The sequence below is a fragment of the Haplochromis burtoni genome, unplaced genomic scaffold (assembly GCF_018398535.1).
Source record: "Haplochromis burtoni strain Fernald_Lab_line unplaced genomic scaffold, NCSU_Asbu1 Contig_32, whole genome shotgun sequence".
Taxonomy (NCBI): Eukaryota; Metazoa; Chordata; class Actinopteri; order Cichliformes; family Cichlidae; genus Haplochromis; species Haplochromis burtoni.
In genome coordinates, this window is record NW_024582393.1 from 626,633 (window position 1) to 648,209 (window position 21,577).

At 39.7% G+C, this 21,577-nt stretch overlaps 3 protein-coding genes across 9 annotated transcripts in view; all 3 read left to right on the forward strand.

Annotated features, from left to right (window-relative positions):
• The window catches only part of acap3b (ArfGAP with coiled-coil, ankyrin repeat and PH domains 3b), a 59,137-nt gene extending 49,658 nt beyond the window's left edge, over window positions 1–9,479 (forward strand). For 3 of the 6 annotated variants that reach the window (XM_042219372.1, XM_042219371.1, XM_014332468.2), the window contains exons 22-26: window positions 2,542–2,651; window positions 3,753–3,863; window positions 4,280–4,344; window positions 7,360–7,409; window positions 8,963–9,479. In XM_042219372.1, the coding sequence (XP_042075306.1) occupies window positions 2,542–2,651; window positions 3,753–3,863; window positions 4,280–4,344; window positions 7,360–7,409; window positions 8,963–9,031 (405 nt within the window). In that variant the 3' untranslated portion in view covers window positions 9,032–9,479. Of the gene's footprint in view, window positions 1–2,541; window positions 2,652–3,752; window positions 3,864–4,279; window positions 6,796–7,359; window positions 7,410–8,962 lie in introns of those variants that run through there. The other 3 variants (XM_005918543.3, XM_014332469.2, XM_042219370.1) reach the window with 2 other exon arrangements.
• A 911-nt stretch (window positions 9,480–10,390) lies between these two features.
• ube2j2 (ubiquitin-conjugating enzyme E2, J2 (UBC6 homolog, yeast)) lies at window positions 10,391–17,359 on the forward strand. 2 transcript variants are annotated; one of them, XM_005918546.3, is made up of 7 exons: window positions 10,391–10,499; window positions 12,940–13,070; window positions 15,880–15,920; window positions 16,126–16,228; window positions 16,337–16,475; window positions 16,574–16,654; window positions 16,761–17,359. In XM_005918546.3, exons 2-7 carry the CDS (start codon window positions 12,940–12,942, stop codon window positions 17,049–17,051), a joined length of 786 nt encoding a protein of 261 aa, XP_005918608.1. In that variant the 5' UTR covers window positions 10,391–10,499; the 3' UTR covers window positions 17,052–17,359. The 2 variants fall into 2 exon arrangements, with proteins under 2 accessions (XP_005918608.1, XP_005918607.1); XM_005918545.3 differs by lacking the exon at window positions 10,391–10,499 and adding an exon at window positions 10,567–10,802.
• A 2,277-nt stretch (window positions 17,360–19,636) lies between these two features.
• On the forward strand, window positions 19,637–21,377 carry LOC102304732 (RING finger protein 208). Its single transcript, XM_005918548.3, has 2 exons — window positions 19,637–20,127; window positions 20,264–21,377. Exons 1-2 carry the CDS (start codon window positions 19,805–19,807, stop codon window positions 20,340–20,342), a joined length of 402 nt encoding a protein of 133 aa, XP_005918610.1. The 5' UTR covers window positions 19,637–19,804; the 3' UTR covers window positions 20,343–21,377.
• The last annotated feature ends 200 nt before the right edge of the window (window positions 21,378–21,577 follow it).

A 21,577-nucleotide genomic window follows, 5' to 3' on the forward strand; every position in this document is an offset into this window, starting at 1 on the left:
ATGGATGGTACTGTTGGCATTATGAGAGAATTGTGGGGTTTGTTTTTTTTCCCTCCACATCTTTAATACCATCCAACCACTTCTAAGTGAGAAGCTGCTCAGAATGGGTGTCACCACTTCTACTGTTCTGTCAGAGTGGCTTCAGTTTGCACAGCTGGTGTGGTGGTTTGTAATACTCAGGCATCACAGGGGACAGTCCTGTCTCCATTAGGGATGGGTATCGAAAACCGGTTCTTGTTGAGAACCGGTTCCCACTGTTTCAATTCCTTGGAATCGTTTGCCATTTTTGCAAACGATTCCCTTATCGATTCCAGTCGCCCCGAATGACGTCACCACGTTGCGGAGCGTCATTTACCTGACAGGAAACACGGCGCCTAAGCGGCTCAAACGCTCAAAAGTTTGATTATACTTTATGAGAACCGATGACAACAGGGCAACTTGCAAAGTAGATATTTCATTTAAGGGAGGAAACACTACGAATATGCAAAAGCATTTGCTCACAAAACACGCGATGACACGCGTTTTTAATTCCGCTCCGGACTCGTGACTCTCAACCCAGCAGCAGCGCTAACGTTTGCACGTCCTCTCCCGTTAATGCGGCAGGTAAATAATCAACTAACAGTGCATATTATGTTAGCGCAATCTGCCTTATTACAAGACCTGCCATTACTGTACATGTAGGTGACCATGATGAGAGAGACAGACAGAGTCTGGCTGGCGCTCGCTGGCAGTTCTCGCTGCAGTCTACCGGTAGCGTCTCCTTTCAGGCCAGGATAGACGAATGTCACCGAGCAGTGTCTAAGTTTGTGGTCAAAGGCTTGCACCCATTTGCCACAGCAGATGCCCCCGATTTTTGGTAAGTGAATGTGTTTAATTGTAGGCAGGGACATTACTGGATATTCTTGTGTAATTGCCACAGAACAATTTATGTTATACTTTGTTATTGCTACAGAAGAATGTTGCAGCTTTAAGGCAGGGATGACTCCTGGAGTTGCTTTCTCACTGCATATGCTTTATTTCACAATCAGATCGATTCGATAACAAAAACATACAGCAGCTCCTCTCCTACTCCTAGCCCTTCGCTGCGGTGGAAAAAAGAACGACTTCAATCCCCTTCAAGGAACATACGTACAAAATAGTTTTCCTGATACACCAATGGGGCGTTCAATGCCATCTTGTAAATATGAGTACTCTGGCAGAGTAACAGTTCAAATGAAAAATACACCAGAACAAACAAGCAAACAAAAAAAGAAGTGTGGGGTACCTTTGAACCAATGAACAAAGTATAACAATTTATACTTTTTAACATAACCCGACCCCGTCAATATGTGATATGTCTCACAAGAATATTTATTTTATTATTTTACATTTACAATTTTTTTTCCTGGGGACCCTGTGACACCCCATTGAAGAGTCGTAGGCTGGATCTCTCAAGATCTCACTGTTGGGTTTGTAAGGCCATGTTACTCCTAAATTTCTATCTTGTTCAAAGAGAAGATATAAAACAAAGTTCTAAGCTAATCGACCTTAGTGTTCTCCTTTTTTAAAAAAAAAGAATCAATAAGAGAATCGATAAAGAATCGAATCGTTAAACAGAATCGAAAATGGAATCGGAATCGTTAAAATCTTATCAATACCCATCCCTAGTCTCCATTCCTGTTTACTTTGTTCACCGCAGGTTTCTAGTACAACAGTGAAACATGCCACATGCAGAAGCTTTCTGACACTGCAGTAGTTGGAAATCACCTCCTCCTTCTCAATGTTAGCAAGACAAAAGAAATGGTGTTTGACTTCCGGAGGGAAAAAAAATTGTAACTAGGCCCATTAACATCATGGGTGGAGAGTTAATTCACATCATTGGCCAGAATCTGGAGGGCATTTGAGTCATCAGCTCTCCTCCACACTACAGAGGCAGCACAGCTCCTTCTCCCTCAGACTTATTCAACCCCTTCATATGCGCCTTTTCAGGCAATCATTCCTACCGTTCTCAGTGAAACTGTACAATAACTCTTCTTGACAGGTGAACATGTTTGTCAGGCTCAGATACTGCACACATATTTCTGCATTATACCTTCTTGAAGGTGTTTCTTGAGTTTAAAATATCCATATTATTTATTAATGCAATTTATACTGCTCCATTACACTCTTTAAAAAAAAAAAAAACTTCTTTAAATTAACCTCATTTTTATTTCACTTCTTTATTTGTGTTGTTTTTTTGTTTTGTTTTTTATCACTGTTGGGTGTGTATATAGTGCAAACTTTCTATCTCACAATATAAGACCCTCACTATGCGGCAGTGGCACTTTTACTATGTTGTGTATTTATTATAGATTGTGCTTTTATTGTAATTTTTTATCCTGCTGCTGTAACACAATAATTTCTCTGTTGGGATAAAGAAAATCTTTTTTATCTGGACTGTCTACATTAAAAAAACATCTGCAGTCATAAACGATTAAAAACAAGAAAGACTCTCCACGTAAATGCATCGTCTGCCATTATAAACACTGTAGACTTGAAATTCTCCATCTGTCTCTTTGTTAGGGCTCCTTGATAGCTTGTGAGTTCTTGCTACAGAATGGGGCCGATGTGAACCAGAGGGACATGAGAGGCAGAGGCCCACTGCACCATGCAACTGACCTGGGGCACACTGGGTAAGAGAGACATGGAAGTAATAAGCTGTGTCTGATAATCATTGTGTTCTAGCCTGTGTATAATGTCATGAAATGTGGAAATTATTAGGTAAAAGCTACTTTCAGCTGCTCCCTTCCCACAAAGTGGTTACCACAGCAGGTGGCTCCCTGTGTTTGAGTTTTGCGCCAGACGTAGTCCCAAAGGGGATTTATGTCTCCAGCTAGAATTGAACCACCTTTTCTCTTTCCGGGCAAATGTGTAAACCATTGTTGGTACACCTAATATTAATGTACCAACAGCAGTGAATACCTTTTGTTTTGAATGTTAAGGAATGCATGAAGTAATCTTTCCCTATAACAAAACTGCCTAACCAGTTTTGATAATCGTATTATTCTTTGACACACTATGTTGTTTTAACCAGGAAAAACTACAGGAAGTGTTACTGTTAAAAAAAAAAAAACGCACACAAAAGTCTTCCTCTGGTATGCAGTACAATCCCACGTGATACTTGCCATCACGAGTAACTCATCGCTTTAAAGTATTTGAAATATTCACATTTGAAACTGCTTAAACTGGACCTATATGTTCAGACTAAAGTATGGAGCACAGAGATAAACAAATGATGAAAGGCATCAGTGAATACCACATCAGTAAGTCATCATGTGTGCATTCCACAAAATCTGCCATGTCACTATTGCTATTGTGGACCATATTTTATTTTTTGACTCTGCTAGGGTGGCATTAAAAACAATCCTTCTTTATTGTACTGCCTGAAACAAGCTGTTATAGCTTCTCTTCTTTTAAGCCAATCTTCTTGTCATTGGTTACCCTTAATAAACAGATGTTTTGAACAGCAAATAGGTGGAGATATTCCTAACATGATGTGCTTGACATGATCATAATGGGGATATCCACTTTATGATACCATTCAGAGCCTTTGGTGATGTCTTATATAAGAATCAGACAGGAAACGAGGGAATGGGGCGCAGCAAATGCCCACAAGTGAGACTGGGACCCAGGCTGCTACACTTTAGCCTTATAGCATGTGGTCAACCAGTGAGGAGAACTGGGACCCTGTAGGGTAAAGAAATTTGTTTGTCTTCCCATCTTTGTTTGTACAGCCAGGTGTGTCTGTTCCTGAAAAGGGGAGCATCACAAACAGAGGTGGATGAACAGGGCCATGATCCTTTAAGCATCGCTGTCCAGGCTGCCAATGCAGACATCGTCACCCTGTAAGACACTCTGTGTAATAGTAGCTGATCTGGAAGAACATGTATTACTTCATGGTTTTGCTGAACAAGCAACTAACCTGGCAAAACTTTAACAATTTAAATGCAGTCAGCTGAATTTTTTCTCTCTGTGGACCATATGTTTGTCTTTTGTAGTATTGATCTATGCTTTAATCCATGTGACTAAAAGAATTACTTGCACCAGATTGTTATTCCACTTGTAAGCACTGCGGATAAACAGTTAAAAAATAGTTTAAATCTTTATAATGTTATTATGAAAGCTTGTGTATCCATCATTGGTGGCAAAGTCATAACAGTTCTTTTCTTACCTTCCTCCCTCCTCTCACCCTTACCTTATTTTCTCACCTTCTATCATCTCCCTTTGTCCTGCCTCGCTCCTTCCCACTCCTGTCCTCCAGGTTGCGTCTAGCTCGGATGAATGAAGAGATGCGAGAGGCAGAGGCGGCTCCGCTGGGTCAACCAGGTCAATACCCCACAAGCAGTCCCACTGAGCAGCAGTATAGGAAGTGCATCCAGGAATTCATCTGTCTCAACATAGACGAATGCTAGTGGTCACTTCTGTACCGTGGAGCAAAGCGTGTGCTCTATTTATAAATCTTCCTCCTGACTGAGAAAATAACATATTCATGTAAAAGCTGCCCCTACACCCTGATCACAAGTCTGTTACTTCCCCTAGATCTAAGCCTGCAGGCAACTTCTGATAAGCTGGGTGTCTGAATACAGAGTGACTATTGGATGCTTCGAGTCATAGGGAGCATCCCCGTGATGGACCTTTCTAACTCTACTGACTATCCAGTCACCTTCACCATCTTCCTGCTTCGCCACTATGTTTCTGCTTGCCATTACTTGGCACTACCAATCCTAGCTACACAACACAGCCAGTAAAATGACATCAGCTTTCTTGGTGTTTCGCTAACAGGGTTATGCTCTAACTTCATTACATGGTGTGACCTCCTGTATGAGGCTGTGGGTGTTTTTATTTTTGTTGCCTAACAGCTCTTACCTCAGAAGAATCTCGCTGCATTAATCCTGTACACTTTATATCTATCCAGACCATCTGTGTGACATCCAATGTACCCATCTCTCCTTCATCAGAGATGTAAATATGCATATTTAGAAGTTTAGAAACTGTGTACTGTGGCATGAGGTAAAACAATATGGTATTTGTTCCAGTAACTTAGAAGAAAAAGAGTAACTGACAAGCTGCAGTAGAGGTGGGCAGGATAGTTTTACTGTGTATAAAAAGGGGGGTCGGGAAGGAAGAAGTGAAACTGTGACAAAAATGTTGAAGGGCTTGTGGGGAAGAGACCCTCGCCTGCTTTGTAAGATACTTTGTGTCGTCATGAGTGAGTGAGTGAACAGGAGAGTGCATGTGTTAAAGAATACTGAGAGACAGTTAAATAATATGTAAAGGGAAAAAAAAGACTCTGCACTTTTCCCATATACAGAATTATCATTTAGCTTTTACATTGTTCTTGTCTAGTCAAGTTGTTGTCAATTTATTGTCTATTTTAATGATGTCTTTTTTATTTATCTTTCCAGAGGACCAGTGCAATGCATTATTGAATGCAGTTTTATATCAGCATTTCTGTTAATGATTGTCATTTCAATCTAAAATCCTTATTCAGAATTTATGATGGAGGTCTTTAGATATATTTTACATTAACAGCAATCAGAAAACTTTCAAATGGCCTTAGATTACAGAGTACTTTTGTCTTGGCAGTAAAACGTGCCACTTCTCATTAGGTTATGCAAACATATCGATGGAACTTCTGATTTCTCTGAGGAAATTCTGAATTGACAGTGACTCATTATTTGAGCAATAACTGCCAATAGTTCAGAGCAGTGAGAACATGCAGAAACGTAAAATTGCATCATGTTATTCACTTCCATTTATAGAACATAAAACTAAAAAGCTCTTCAGCTTCCTGGCAATGGTAATATTACAGGAAAGTATTCGTGTTATGTTGAAATTATGGAGTATATTTAATCTTTTAAAAACTCGTGTCGTGACAGGACTAGCATATCTACGTCAATGCTAAGAATATCCTCTGTATGCTTTGCTAGATTTTTGGGAAGTTTGACCTTTGCATCTTGAGCATGATGAATATTTTTTCTATAATTTGATCACTTTGTGCAGTGCAGTCCTGTCAAAAAAAGCATGTACCGATATGACCTCTCTGGTGTCATAAGTTTCTTCCTTTTTCCACCTCTGTGCCATTGTTTCATCCACACACGAATCTGTGGTGACTTTTCTTCTTTTCTTTTCTTTCATTTTTTTTATACTGTGCTTTTATTTTCCTCTGCCAAAGACTTTTTTTTTAAAGGGAAAGTGTCTGACACTGTTGTATAACATCATGTTAAAAAAAGGAAAAAAAGAAGAATTGTTTTGGGTATATACAGGATACTCTTACCATCCTTTCTGAGTTGTGAGAGTGGTAGAAACACTGTTGGTGCTCACATGTTCAGAAGATGTGACTTACCTGATAGATGCAATAGTTCAATGTACTGCAAGTAGAACCAGTCTCGGGGGGTGATGTGAAGCTACTGTGACCAAACTGTTAAGAGCTGTCGCCCTCGCGGAAGTATTAAATGTTGTGTCCATTTGTGTGTAGTATTGGCTTAAGAGTGGTTAAAGGCGCAAACATGCTGTATATAGTACACTTGCATATTTTAACTTAATGCTAACTTCCTGCCTCTCAGCATTCGGTCACAGATTCTGTTTAATGTTTGTTTTTTCATTGTCTTTGAAAAACAGCCGGTCGGGTAGAACTGTGACACGGTTCTGAATTACTTGCGGGGGTTCTTCTGTTTACTGGCATTTGGATATCTTTGGAATACTCGCTTCCATGTCTTTAGAAGCACTAAGGGGAAAAACAAAATACATACAATAAAACTGAGAAACTGAAATGGATCTGTTAACCCAGCTGCCTGCTTCTTATTCTCATTGCTGTTCCCTCTCTCATCTTTTCTGTCTAACATTCTCCCAGCATTCTTTTTCCAGATGATAGCTGCTCTAATTATTGAATAATAATAAATACGGCAGTGGTTGTAATCCATAGATATAGCCAGATGCTGGGAGAGTGCTATTTTACAGAATACTCTGGTGTGTCTTTGGTGATTTACAAACTTTTGGTAGCACTTGGCTTATTCAAAGCAATAAACCAATTAGTCTCATGTTGTGAAATATCACTGAGGTGTACACAGACTCTACTATTTAAGAATAACTTAAGCATTCAGAGTCTTATGGGTATTAAAACAGTGCTTCATCTGCTTGCCCGCAGCAGCAACACCGTGCCTTGAATAATTCAGTGTCTCCAGTGTGTAAAACATGTATGTGCTCTCACAAGCATATGTCACACCATCCCTGAATAAAATGTCCTCTCTAATTCCTTTAATTTAACACTAAAGACAAATGACACATGTCCACTTGAGGAAATAACCACTGACTGACATATCATTGCTTCTGTTACCACAGGACGTACCCCGAGCAGCAGGAGAGTAAAACCTAAGGATGTTCGGGATAGAGTGAGTGAAGCATCCTGGGCTGTCTTGCTGTGGCACACTAGCGTGATACTATGATTTTTCCTGCTCTGGTGGTTGCGCTTTAACTTGAGGTTCTTGCTCTGTGGCCCTCCCCCCTCCTATTTTTATGGATAAGCTTGAAAAACATTTGCTGTGATAATGCTGCCAGTCTTTTCCCTTTCTTATAAATGAGGCACAGGAACATTGCCTTAAGGAGGATGTGCCAAGACGGCTACAATACAGTATTTATACAGTTAAACTGTAATTTTGACTGAATTCAATGAGAGTTGGTAAGTTAAAAAAAAAAAAAAAGAATGAACAGGATGCTCACCACTACTTCCCTTTAAATTCCACACTTGCTATTAAGTATCCAGGAATCCCATTTAAGAGAAAATAAAGGTTTTTTACTTGTACGTCCCGTGATTCACAGGGCTAGGCTTAGGAGCAACGCAAAAATGTGAGGCTGCGGGCACTTTTCTCTTTCGTGGGTATGCAAAGCAAACATTGATCTGATCTTTCTTCCTTATAATCTTGCTTATATACAGTACTGTACAAAAGGCTTGAGTCACCAATTGTTTCTTAATTTGCTTCTAATAAGCCAGACCTTTGTTATTTTAAAAAATGTGGTCAATAGTTCAAAGTTTATCAGCTGCTTTTTCACTGAACTTTACTCCAGTCTTTGTGCCTCACAATTTCCAATCAACACTGATGCTTCATTCAAGTATAAAAATGCTTCTGACTTCAGGGATGTGCCAGGCTCGTCTTAACAAACAACTTGCCAAACAACTGGTTTTAAATGTTATTTTTAGTCACCGTGTTTCTGATAAATGGTCAACACCATTTGTTGTAGATAAAACATTATTTTTGTACCAATGAGTTGATTCCTAAATATTAGCTGAAAACTTAACATATGTCCATGTGGCTTTCAGCATGCGCTTAAAATGTTGAGGAAAGGGGACAAGAAAGGATTTGAATAAAACAGATGAACAGGATCTGAAAGTCATGTGCTTAAGAAACAGGTTAGAAATACAGCATAGACCTGGCCCAGGCTCTGAGATATGCACCTGACCCTTCATTTGATCCCTCTACTGTTGACTGAAGCCTCACAGAAATTGTCTCAGTGCAAGGGTAGCTAGATTCTTAGGAAAGGGAAACGGCTAAAGAAGAATGACATACGCCAAATATACAAGAATTGGACTAAAAATCAGTGGCGACATTTTTGAAGGAGTAATGAATTCAAATTTTATATTTTTAGTTGGTGTCAGTGAGTGTCTACAGCATTGTCATGGTTGGATTTTGACCCACCATGTAATGATGACAGCTTCATTTTTAATGATTACAATGATCCCGACCACACTTCCAAAGCATTGCTAGATAGAAAAACTCACAATGAAACAGTATTAGGCATAGATTGGTGTTACCAAAAGAAAAAGAAATGAGTGGTGTCTCAAGAGTTTTTTCACAGTAGTGTATCGCATATTCTAAAAGAAGGTTGGCAATTCTCCATGGTGCCCTGCAGTGGGACAAATCCTTAACTTCAGTGTCCACTGTTTCAGGTGACATCTCCTGCACTGATGTCTTTCGCGAGTTTTCTCTCCTCGCGTCTCTCCAGCCCGAAAAGTTGAGAAGAAGGAGCTTACAGTTCAGCAGCTGTAAGAAGCCAAAGTGATCACTGCTGACCCCTCACTTCATCCGACCTCTCTTCAGTCACTTTGGAATCAGGCAGGAGACTGCTGCGTTCGATTAGAAGACACGTCGGTCCGCCGAAGTGAATGCTCTGGGAATGAAAAAAGAAAAGTCAAATTCCAGTAGGCACAAGTTAAAACTACAGCAGACTTGCAATAGTTGTAATATTCTCTCGTAAATAAACTTGGTCAAAGACAAACAGTTCTATTGCACTGATGTTTTAGCTGACTTACTCCAGTTTTGATAATGTTAGTCATCCAGCAGAGCTGACATTAACATTTGATGACCTTTAGACAGACCGGGCAGCACGGTGGTTAGCACTGTTGCCTCACAGCAAGAAGGTCCTGAGTTCAATTCCACCATCAGGCCGGGGTCTTTCTGTGTGGAGTTTGCATGTTCTCCCCGTGTTTGCGTGGGTTCTCTCCGGGTACTCCGGCTTCCTCCCACCGTCCAAAGACATGCAGCTTGTGGGGATAGGTTAATTGGATAATCCAAACTGCCACTAGGTGTGAATGTGAATGGTTGTCTGTCCCTATGTGATAGCCCTGTGACAGACTGGCGACCTGTCCAGGGTGTACCCCGCCTTTCGCCCTATGACAGCTGGGATAGGCTCCAGTGCCCCCTGCGACCCTGAAAAGGATAAGCGGATGGATGGACCTTTAGACATATAACAACAAAACAATTCTCAACCTGTCCAACTAATATTGCATAGGGCCCCATTAAAAAGTAAACTCAACCCTGGAGCTTGAGTTGGATAGGGCATCATCAGATTGGAATCTGGGGAGCCTGGAGGTTCGATCACTGTTCCTATTTAACGGGAAGTACAATTTCTTTATGTGCAACAGTTTTTGGACAGATGGTCATATGTGCAAGGAATGTCCTCATGACTCTCAGGACCCGAGTTCTCCCCGGAGAACAGTGCAATGCAAGAGGTGATGATTGTTATTTACTGTAATTTTGAAAAAAATAATAAAAATCTCAGGAAGCAGTTGAGCTTCCCAAACTGTGGGTCTCACACCCACACCAACAAAATTTAAAAAAAAATAACACAAATAAAATAATCCGGGTTTGACTGTGTTTGCTAATGCTTATGCAAATATTTCCACGGGCTTAATGACGCTCTCTATGATGAGTAAATGAAACTTGACCTTTAAATTAAGTGAAGTAATCCTTTAACATTTCTTCAGCATTTGTGATGAAATTTCTGATAAAATGATTTTAAGTGTTTTGTAACTGATGGCAGAAGTCAAATAAAAAAATCTACTGAAATTATTAAAGGTCTTGTGGAATGTTTTAGCGGACTAAACAATGGTTGTTGTTTAGTCCGTGTTTTTTTGCAAATCCAAATTTAAGCACCAGCATAAAGTACCGGGAGTGTCAAGTGCTACTTGGCGATTGACTATAAATGTAAGTACGGATGTTATGATTAAAAGACAGTTACTGAAGGGTGACCATGTTTGTTAGACGGTACTGGACTTCCAGGAGGATCGCGATTGGGCAGCTAGCGACAGTAAAGCACTTGCTAAGTAACGTTTCAACTGCTACAGCAGCGATGAAGAAGAAAACCGGAAGTGTAATTTTTCCTCCTGCTGGCGATAGCGTAAGCTACTTTGGTGTCATCGTCTTATCGGATTGGGGTTGACAACAGAAATAACAACCTTATTTCGTGTCCAGCCACGAATACATATTTTCGTTGGGGTTTCTGGAGAGGTATGTGTATACTGCACATCCCGTAGTTACTAATAAAAGCGAGAGATGTCGCGGTCAGCTGTCGTTATACAATATACAATACAACTGTTCCTGCTAGTAGCTGCTAACATTAGCCGGTTAGCAGTGGCCTACGTTGGCTAACGTTAGCCACTTGTTCTAAAATGCACTCAAACAGGAACCGACACCGGTTAGCATTAGCAAAGCCACCGTGCCAAGCTAGCTTTCCTGAACTGGCTTTACTGATTAAAGTGTGGTGTGATTAAAGAGTGGTCAGACACATGCAGTCATTCTGTAGCTGAAGCTTGGTCCGTAATAGTTGTTTATTATTTAATTATCAGGCTTTATGACAGGCACTGAATGTGCCAGAAATGTAACGTTAGCCGCTAAGTAGCGGATTAGCCTCAGTCACATAAGTTGCGTTAAGAAGCCTTCCTCTTTATTTGGAAGTGATAATGACATAATTCTAGCACTGTTGCGGTCCACGTACTGCTTATTACATGTCAGCGTTTGTCCCCGTGACACCAGGTCAGTTGACAGTGTTTATTATTGTCGTAATTTTCAATTACATGGGTTGACAGGGGAAGAAAGTTTAAAGTACAATTATATCCGTTGTGTAAGTATTTGGAACACGATGCGTATTTTAACTTGAACGCAATACATACTATATTCCACTCTCTGCTAAATGCTTACTTTTTCACTTGGCGAGGCAGTGTTGTATGCATATAGCATTAAAGCACCACAGCAGTGCTGTGCATGAGTTACAAAACAAACAGTCACAGCGCCATTAGAGAACAATGAGAGATTGGATAAATTGTTTTTAAAATTCGGTGCTTTTTGTAAGCTGTACTAATTGGACAACTTCATCTTTTAGGAAAACAGAGGCGAAGTAATCACTTGATATTTAAACTTCACTCTGCAGCCAGAGTTGAGCTATTTCTGCCTGTTTCTCCAGTTAGCGTTAGCATTTGCTAATAAATAAACAGAAGCCTGTACTGGTTACGTGTTGTTCAGTGTGAGATTTTACTGCCCTTCTCTGCTTTTGTTGTTGTTGTTATTTAACACACTGTTAGTCTTTTCAACCCGATTTCACTCTAGTTGAAACACATTGAACATGTTAGGAACCTTGGCCTTATTTTGGACAGTGGTCTTAGCATTCATAATCATACTAATAAGGCCAACACAACTGCATATGCAGCTTTCTAACAGTATAACCATATGTCAAAAAAAAAAGTCTTATCTCAAACTGACTGGGAAATGGTCCATCCATTCATATCAACCAGGTTACTGGTGTATTTGCAAGATTATCCAAATCATCAGCTAGATAACTTCAGCTTGTTTGAAATTAATTGGCTGCCACTGCAATACAGAAATGCCTTTAAAATGCTTCTAAACTCAGTGGTTTGACCCCCAGTACATCTCGGACTCTGAGACCTCTCAGGTCATCAGGTGCAGGTCTGTAAACTGTTACCAGAATGAGATGAAAGTTTGCTGAGGGTACATTTTGTTATAATGGTTCTCTTCTTTGGAACAACCTTCCCACTGACCTGATGTCAGTTCCAACTGTGTCTACATTCAAAAACAAACTTGGAGCCTCTTTATTCTTGCAGGCATATGATTAATAACTTTGTGTTTGTGTGTGACTGTTAACGTATCTCTCTTATGTTGTTTTTATTGCCTTAAGAGATTGTAGAGCTACATAGTTTTAAAAATATTTTTATCTTTTGTGGCAAGCACATTTAACCTACGTGTAATGAAATGTACTATATAAATAATATTTGCAGTGATATGTTTAAGAGTTTATTAAATATTTAATAGTATTGATATTTAATAGGTCAGGTGACAGTGCTGGATGCAATGTCTTTTGATCTGCTCTAGTTGAAGCTGCAGTTACCTTTCACAGGCATATTAGGGTTAAAGCTTTCCGCTACCCAGAATGATTCATTCATTCATTCAGAGTTCTTCATTCATTCAATCATTCAAATCTATGCAGTCCAGAGTTCAGATCCATAGTAAAACAGGATATGCTTTGATTTCCTAATGTAAAGGAATACATCTGGACAGTGATGTCAGTGTAAATCCAGATTTATGCAATTCACTGTTTTTGTTTTCTCACTGTTTATGTTCTCTCAATCATCAGATGAACAACAACGGGAACAAAAGAGCTCCAACTACAGCCACTCAGAGACTTAAGCAGGATTACCTCAGGATAAAGAAAGACCCCGTGCCTTACATTTGTGCAGAGCCCCTTCCCTCCAACATCCTAGAATGGTAAGTTCCTCATTAGTCAGGAAATATTGGGACTTTTTGACTCTTGAGGTCCAGCCAGGGAAGGGTGTTTAGGGCCATCGGCAAAGTTTAAAACCTGTGAATATTCTGTAGAAAAATAATAAACTAAACATTTCATGTGTAAAATCAGGCTAGTGTTTTACACCAACAAAATTGAATCGTGGTTTCCAAGATGAACAGATGAACAGAATTAAAACTGCATCCACTGCTATATACAAGTGAGTATTTAGCAGTGGATGCAGTTTTAATTCTGTTTTCAGAGCTTTAAAAAATTTACAGTGCTGTGTAAAAGTCTGGAGGCAGTCCTCATTTCTTTATATTTTGCTAAAAAAAGTGACATTGGTGCAGCAATTTCTGAAACATGTGCAAACTTAAATGGAAATACAGTGTACAAGGCAAAAGTTTGCACAGTTCTGAGTTGAAAGGCTGAAAGTCATTATCCTTCACTATGTCTTGAATTCTTAGGCAAGCTTTTGTGTGCTTTCTTTTTCTTTAGGAATAGTTCTCAGTGCTTCTTGAAGGACATGGTGCAAAACTACTATTTTTATGACTTTTAAATTATGTTATTGTTGTTTTTTGTGTATTTGACTTAAGAAATTGGAAGAAATCGTTCATTGTTGCAACAGGCTTCTACAGAAAGTAGTGAGTCAACTAAAGAAGGGGGGGCAAAATATGTTTTTCCAACAGGCTGCTAATAACAAAGTCATTTCTTTGAACCATTGTCTCTTATGTGTGTACACAATACTACGCAATACTGAGTCATCCCTTTTTATACTGGAATGAATCATAGGACAGTGTTAAGTAACTTGACAAATAAGAAAGCAAAAGTTAAAGTGAGTGGAAAAAGCAACCAATGTTCAAACATTTAAAAACACGTCTGTAGAACTATTGCGTCAAGACCACTTTGGTCACGTCAGAAAGACTGGTTCCTTGGAAAGATTTATATTTTTTAGAAGGAAAATGTATAGAAAATGAGTGATGAGTAAAGACTGCACACTATGATAATACTGTTAGCTCTATTTCTGCGGTAGAAGGAAACCCATATGAAGAGTGACACTGTACAAATTGTATATATCCCACAGACTATCCTAATGATGATCAGGTATCGTTTCCTGTAAAGCTATGAACAGGTTTTTGTTTTTGTTAATTTTGTTTATGCTCATTTTCTTTCTATTGGGAGATGTCTTAAAAATCTAAACCAGTACAAAAAAGACGTATAGATATTGGAGAAAAAGTGCAATTGACCAAAAATGTTCTGAATACATGACATTTAAATAATGAAAGAAATATGTAATTGAGCACTTTTAGCACTTAGCTAAATATTAGCCATATAATTTGATTAGCATTTCTTGAATGGATGTTTATTAAAGAAATTAATGGTTTTAAATAAAGTCATAATGAGCGCTGGAATGTGACATGGCCCTCAGTAGTGTGTTTAACTCTTAAAAGAAAAAAAAATGATATTTTTATTGTAATTATTTAGACATTTGAGCGTGAGTTTAACATGATCAGTGCAGTACTGTGCAAAACTCTAAATTCACCTCTTGGTTTTTATATTTTGCTTCCAAGGAGCCAGACTTTCTTAACATTTTCAAAGTGGTCTGGAGCAGTAGTTCTCAAGACTTTCTGAACATTTTAAAATCTTTGGACACTCGTTGCTTTTTCACTTATTTTCAGTCCAGTTCTTGTTCTTTGTTTTGTTTTGTTTGTTTTCTTGTTTGCCTTTGTGTTAGACCAGCGGTCCCCAACCCCCGGGCCTCGGACCGTGAGTCGTTTGGTACTGGGCAGCGAGAGTTGAGGCTCAGGTGTGAAATGTATGGTTTTCAGGGTTTTTATCGGTTTTCAGCGTTATTTTGTTATCGTTTTTATCGTTAACTCTGTTTTCCTGGGTCTTTTCACGTGTGTTATGAATAAATCTTCTTTTTTTTTTGGTACCGGTACTAGTTTTATTTTGTTGTATTTATACGCGACACCTTAAAGGCCGGTCCGTGAAAATATTGTCGGGCATAAACAGGTCCGTGGCGCAAAAAAGGTTGGGGACCTCTGAGTTAATGCAGCTTGCAGTTAATGTGTATTGTTGAGCCCTCCTGTGCATTTCTTCACTGTAGTTTTTGAATGGAACAGTGAGAGAATAAAAATCACCACCTGATATAAAGAGTAATAAGAGTAGCCTCAATACAAGGATTCACAAAGGTCAGCAAATTCCAGGTGGGAGACAAAACTGGAATTGATGTGAGCGAAGGTGCAGAGAGGTAGAAACGTGAGGAAAAAATTAATTTGGCTCAAAAAATAAAAACAAACAAGACAACAACAAGTAAGGGAGCTAGGAGGGGGCAAAAGTCCCAGCAGTTTGTTTCTTTTGTATCTTGCATCATGTATGAAACACAGGCACACTAATTAACACGTAATTACCTTGTGGCTGCCATTGCCAGCAGCTGCCACTGTGTGCATTCGAGCATGAATGCTGGCGGCGGTGTTGGTTACTAGTGTCGGTTATGTTGAAAGGTCTACAAAGATTCATTGCAGAATAGACAACTTGGCAAAGTAGGCATTTTAAATCATATCTTAGGCGCTTTGTGACTAGCAGCCTGTCATTCATTCATATATCTGTCTGTCTGTCTGTCTGTCTATAAATTTAGATCTTAGATCACAGGATGTGAAAGATCTAAATTTTTAAAAAAAATTGGAGGAGAAACAGAGTTTGATTCTGGGCCATGCCAGCAAGTCTAGAGATGACTTGTTTAGTCAAATCTGAAATAAGTGATTAACTTTTTTTGTTCCTCTTTTTCAGGCACTATGTAGTCAGAGGTCCTGAGAAAACCCCGTATGAAGGTAAGAAATGCTAAACACTAGAAAAAAACTTGTGTAATGTGTGAGTTTAGATGAGTTAATAACTGATAACATCACCGGAATGATCAGGTGAGTCTTTCTCAGGTTAGCTTCATACAGGTATGACTAATCCTTTGGGGGTCTTTTGCTTTTGATATATCACAGTGTTGTATAACATATATTTATATATGTCATGTCTAATTTATAGGTGGATATTACCATGGAAAACTTATATTTCCCAGAGAATTCCCCTTTAAACCACCAAGTATCTACATGATAACGCCAAACGGGAGATTTAAGTGCAACACAAGGTAGGACTGTAGCTTCTTATTGCGCAGTTAATTTAAGCGTTAAAGCTTTGAAAATGATTTAGGCTGCGTTTTTAGAACTTGGTCATAAATGTTCCCATTTCTCCACAGGTTATGTTTGTCCATCACAGACTTCCACCCGGATACGTGGAACCCAGCGTGGTCCGTCTCGACAATCCTCACGGGTTTGCTCAGCTTCATGGTGGAAAAAGGACCCACTCTTGGCAGCATTGAGACCTCTGATTACACAGTAATTAAAACAGACTATCCTATTTGCAACATAATGACATAAATGACCTGTTATGTCTCAGGTATTTCATTTCTTCTTTCTTTTCTTTTTTTTTCTAGAAAAGACAGCTATCAGCCCAAAGCCTGGCTTTCAACCTCAAAGACAAAGTATTCTGTGAGCTGTTTCCTGATGTAGTTGACGTAAGTATGAGGGCCTTTTTTTTTGGGGGGGGGGGGGGGGGGGGGTGGGAGAGACGTTCATCAGGGACTGATTCCATCCTAACCTTCTCCTCCTCCTTTCTGCCAGGAGATGAAGCAGAAGCAGAAGGCCCAGGAGGAGCTTAACGCCCGTACACAGCCTCTCCCCTTACCTGATGTGGTGCCTGATGGAGACCCCCAGCAAGCCCACTATGGCCTCCCAGCCCTCAACGGTGGTCCTGCCCCACTAGGGGGTGCCAATCCCGCCCCTGGCCAGCAGCAGGCCAATCGTAACCATGGACTACTAGGTGGGGCTCTAGCCAACCTCTTTGTGATTGTAGGCTTTGCAGCGTTTGCCTACACAGTGAAGTACGTGCTGAGGAGCATAGCGCAGGAGTGAGAGGAGCCGGTGTTTTAGGGCAGCGCTCCCCTCCCCCTGCAGGTGAGCCAACTAGTGGACTCGATATTCTACAAACACACTACGTGGGGTGGGGAGGGATGTTCATTCCCGATCAAACCCCTCCACAACCACAACCTCCACCACCACCACTACTACCACTACCAACATGGACTTTGGAAGAAAAAAACTCAAAGCCCACCTAGCCAGGAAGGACTGAGGGGAGGAGGAGGAGGTGGGGGATGGACGGGAGTGGCTGTAGAGCCGGGGCCGGGGAGACTGGAGGGGTTTATTAAAACGGTTGTGATCTACTCTGTGCTTCTGTGGTTTATATCACTTCTAGAAACAAACTTGGCTCATGGGTTGTGGGAGAGTGTAGCTCTGTGGGTCACTTTGTTGCAGACTTCACAGCACACATATTGATTTCCTTTGTGAAAATGAACTTTGCATAACTGGAAAACTTGTTTGTTGATTCTAAATTGTTTGCCTCTGCCAATCACTTCTTTAGAAAGCATTCCCATCTGCATTGTTTCCTGCTAATTCATTAGAGGAAATAAAATCCTCAGGGGATGAAGAGATGATTTGATCCAGCTCCAAGACTTTATTATTTTTTTTTAAGAGTGACATGAAGAGACCAAATACATACAAGTCAAGTTTCATGTAATCAATTTCCTCGGAAAAACCTCAAAGTAGTAGTTATGGTTTCCACTTTCTGTGTCAGGGGTGTTACGTCTTCTACTTTCTGTTTCCTATGAATGGGTTTGAATGCATTCCTGGTATACCATTCAAAGGCTGCCAGGCTACAGTGCTGGGATACATGCCAAGAATACATTAGTGTAATTTAGTAAAGGTTGGACATGATAATAAGGACTTGCAAGATGAGTCTGTGGCCAAAATAATGATGAATCCATTAATTCCCATCCAAGGAAGTATAAAAGGCAGATTCTGTGAATAGTGTAAGATCAGTAACTTTTAATAATCAGACACAATATGATAAAGAAGCGTATAGCAGCAAAACTATACGTGCACTTATATGAAAATGGGTGTTATAAAAGAAAGCTCATGCTTGTCAGTACTTGTCAGTTTATCTCACTGTCTGAGATTAAGCACCGGTGATGCGTCACTGACTAAGAGACTAGACAAAACTCCAGCCTTGATTTCTATTCATATATGAAGGCAGAGAGCATGAAGAAAACAAAAGTTGGCCTTTGATCCTGTGAAGCAGCTAAAGCTACACGGTCAGAGTTAGATGTTAGTGCAGATGGTCTCTCCAGTCAACCCATGAGCCAAGCATTGTCTGCACAAAAATAAACGGAGACAAGGACCTTTTAATTTGGCTTAGCCAATCAGTATAGCAGCAATCTACATAGGATTAAATGAGGAGACCCATGCAGAGAACCTTTTTTTTTTTTTTTGTTTCTGTATATTCCTTTTTTCTTTTTCTTTTTTTTATCATTTTTTCTCTTTTGTGTTTTTGTTCTCTTTTATTTATAGAAATGTCCAGCTTGTCTGTCGTGGCTCTAAGGAAAACACCCAGTGATTTTTCTTAGGGCTGTGCAGTCAAACACGCGGTCGTGTTAGTGGTGCTGGCTCACGCAATTGCTGATGATTTACTGTTGTGCATTGCATTTAGTAAAAGCTGGTTCTACTGTACTGCATCTAATCCTTCCACAGGAAGAAAACTCCGAAAGCAGAAGATTCTCTTGTTCGTTGCTCTTTTCTCGGCGCCATCTCAAAATAAGACCAACATGATGATTATGATGAGAGTGCGTTTGTGTGATTATACAGCAAATGCCCAAATTACCATGCTTCAATTAATCTTGTGTGGCATTGTCTTTGTTTTCATAGTAAAATGCAAATAAATTACCCTGCTCAGTGGGGCATTTAATAATAATAATATCTCCATTTGCTTAATGATGGTTCAGTGGTCAGCGCCTCACAGCCAGAAGCTTCTGGGTTTTTGCAACTTCCTGGTGTCTTTCTGTGGGACGTGCCTGTTGTGTTTTCCCCTGAGTGGTTCGGTTTTTCTGCCAGCATAAACAAACACATGCATGTCAGGTTTTCTTTTTTTTTTTAAATTGGAAGTAAATGCTTATGAAGACCTCAAAGTTTGTAGAGTGAAAAATGTGACTTCCATGTAAAGTTTTTTGAGGGTTTAGACTAAAAATAATACATAGGTGGAAGTCCATTCTCTGACAACATCACATGCTGTTTTTATCTGCTGCACAGATAAAATCAGCTTAACAGTTCAACAAAACTCAAGTTTATTTTCTCTTTAAAAAAAAGAAGTCAAATTTAGGTCCTCGTAAAGTTTTAATAGTCAACAAATGGTTAATAAAACAACTATGAAAGATACGTGGACTTGCATGCCCGCACACCCTTTCTAAAGAGTGAAGTTCCACAGAATATTATTTACCTGAGGGCAAGACTTCCTTGGAAATGACACGGCCTCGTGATCAGGGAGGGCTTTAAAAAGCGTTCAACCAGTCAAACGGGCACAATACACCTCTTCTACACTCAGAGACGCAACGCTCGGCAGCAAACAAGCAAGTAAGTATTTCAAATGATTCTTAGATGATTTTGTTACTGAGCATCTGTTAAAGAAAAGCTGAATTTCTTCACGTTTCAGTTTTACATTTGTGAATATTTTATATTGTGTCTTATTTTTCCCCTCCACTCACCTATTTTGTGTTTTTTCTGTATCGCAGAAAAAGCAGCCTTCCACGCATTGCTTATTCTGCATATCTGATACGAGCATGGTCACCGCCGAGGAGCTCGAGTGCTGCGTGTGCTGCTACGAGTATTCACGCAGCAACAGGATACCGCGGGTCCTCCACTGCAACCACACCTTCTGCGCCCCTTGTCTGGAGAGAATGTCCAAGCTGGAGGGTGCCATCTACACTGTCGCCTGCCCTCTCTGTCGTTGGATTACCTGCACCAGAGCCAGCTTGACTTTGCCAGGGGCTCTGTGGGTCAACACAGAAATCTGGGACCAGATTTCCACGGAGCGAAATCAGAATGAGAACCATTCAATGGAGGATTTAAAAGACCCAAAGTCGCTACTCATCGAGCACTCACTGTAAGTATAAGCTTCAGAACTGCGGTCCAGTTCCTCTGGGGTTTTTTGGTTTTTTTTTTGTTTTTTTTGAGAGAAGTTGTAGTCTGTATCTTACCTAGAGATCTCAATAAATAAAATTTCTCCTCTTTCCTTTTAGACCCGTTTCACAGCATTCACGTTTGAAGTCCACACTCCTGAGGGTTTTCAGCTGCATGCCTCTGCAGAGCAGACACTAAGTGATTAACAGTAGGATTTGTACCTCTTACATGTTGTTTAATCGTAGACTGAAGTGTGCAAGACCGTAAAGTTTGCATGATCTGAGCTCCACGTAATGGACCTGCACACAGGGCTTCAGTGAGAGTTTACGTCTTGTGAAGAGTGAAGGCCTGAAAGTCTTCCGTGCGACTTGACTTTGTGTGAACTTGACTGTGATTTGGAAGGCACTGAATCTGCCTCCATTTAAAGTTGTGACTGTGAACCTTTTTGTTGTTTTATATCAGCAATAGCAAATGTACTAATGAAAAAATAAATCAGATCAGCACTGTTTATCTGAACAACAAAGATGATTTAAAGCATGATTTAATAATATGATTTATTTTATAATGAAACTTTTTTTGTCACTTTGCCTGTTTTATACATTTTTAAGAAAACCGTGTCATGTTTGTTAATTTCTTTTCTATTATAAGAATCACAAAAATGAAGGGTTTTAACTAAATACAGTGAAATGCAAACTGTCTACTATGTATGTAAATAGCCGTCTGTGATACAAACATGTTAATGAACATCATCTGTGAATAAAGTGTTTGGAACTGAAGGAGCACATGTTCAGTTTTCAAATATGGGAACCGTTTAATAAATGTTCAAAAGTATCCAGCGCTCATTGTTTTCTTTGAGTCTCTACTGTACTCTGCTGTGTTTATTGACACCAAGAGCCAGCTATCTCTGCACATATGTTACTATGTTTCAAAATTGTATAAAAACCTTAAATCACTAACCTTTTATTGACTGGCCCTTCAAATTTACCTGTAAAATGGGCCCGCCGGTGGACCCATGGTCAATAAAGGGTTAACCATTGTAAAAATGTATCACCCTTCTATGCAGTATTCTTTCACACATGTACAGGTCACACTGCTTGTGAGCTTCCTGCTAAAATTAAAGCTCTCATCTCCCCTATTGTCTCCGCTCATGTCAGTTCCTTACTAATAACCAGAGATGGGCAGTAACGCGTTACTTGTAACAAACGTAGCAAACCTCCGCCTACCCCACTCCTGCTTTACAGGTGAAAATAGAGCATATAATTAAATTTTTGCTTGATGCATAAAGTTAAAAGATTAAAACTGATAAAACAAGTTTTAAAAAGAGACTTTTCCATTTAATTACATTTTGTATGATGGATTATGCAGAAAAAGTAGAATTGGGCTGAAAGATCTATTGCTTTATCACCTATTCAGGTTGTAAATTGTGTTTTTAA

Coding starts and splice junctions, on each gene's coding strand:
- LOC102304732 (XM_005918548.3), top strand. CDS start 19,805: ATGGTCACCGCCGAGGAGCTCGAGTGCTGCGTGTGCTGCTACGAGTAT. Junction 20,128..20,263: donor CTACTCATCGAGCACTCACT/GTAAGTATAAGC, acceptor CTTTCCTTTTAG/ACCCGTTTCACAGCATTCAC.
- ube2j2 (XM_005918546.3), top strand. CDS start 12,940: ATGAACAACAACGGGAACAAAAGAGCTCCAACTACAGCCACTCAGAGA. Junction 13,071..15,879: donor CCCTCCAACATCCTAGAATG/GTAAGTTCCTCA, acceptor CCTCTTTTTCAG/GCACTATGTAGTCAGAGGTC. Junction 15,921..16,125: donor TGAGAAAACCCCGTATGAAG/GTAAGAAATGCT, acceptor TCTAATTTATAG/GTGGATATTACCATGGAAAA.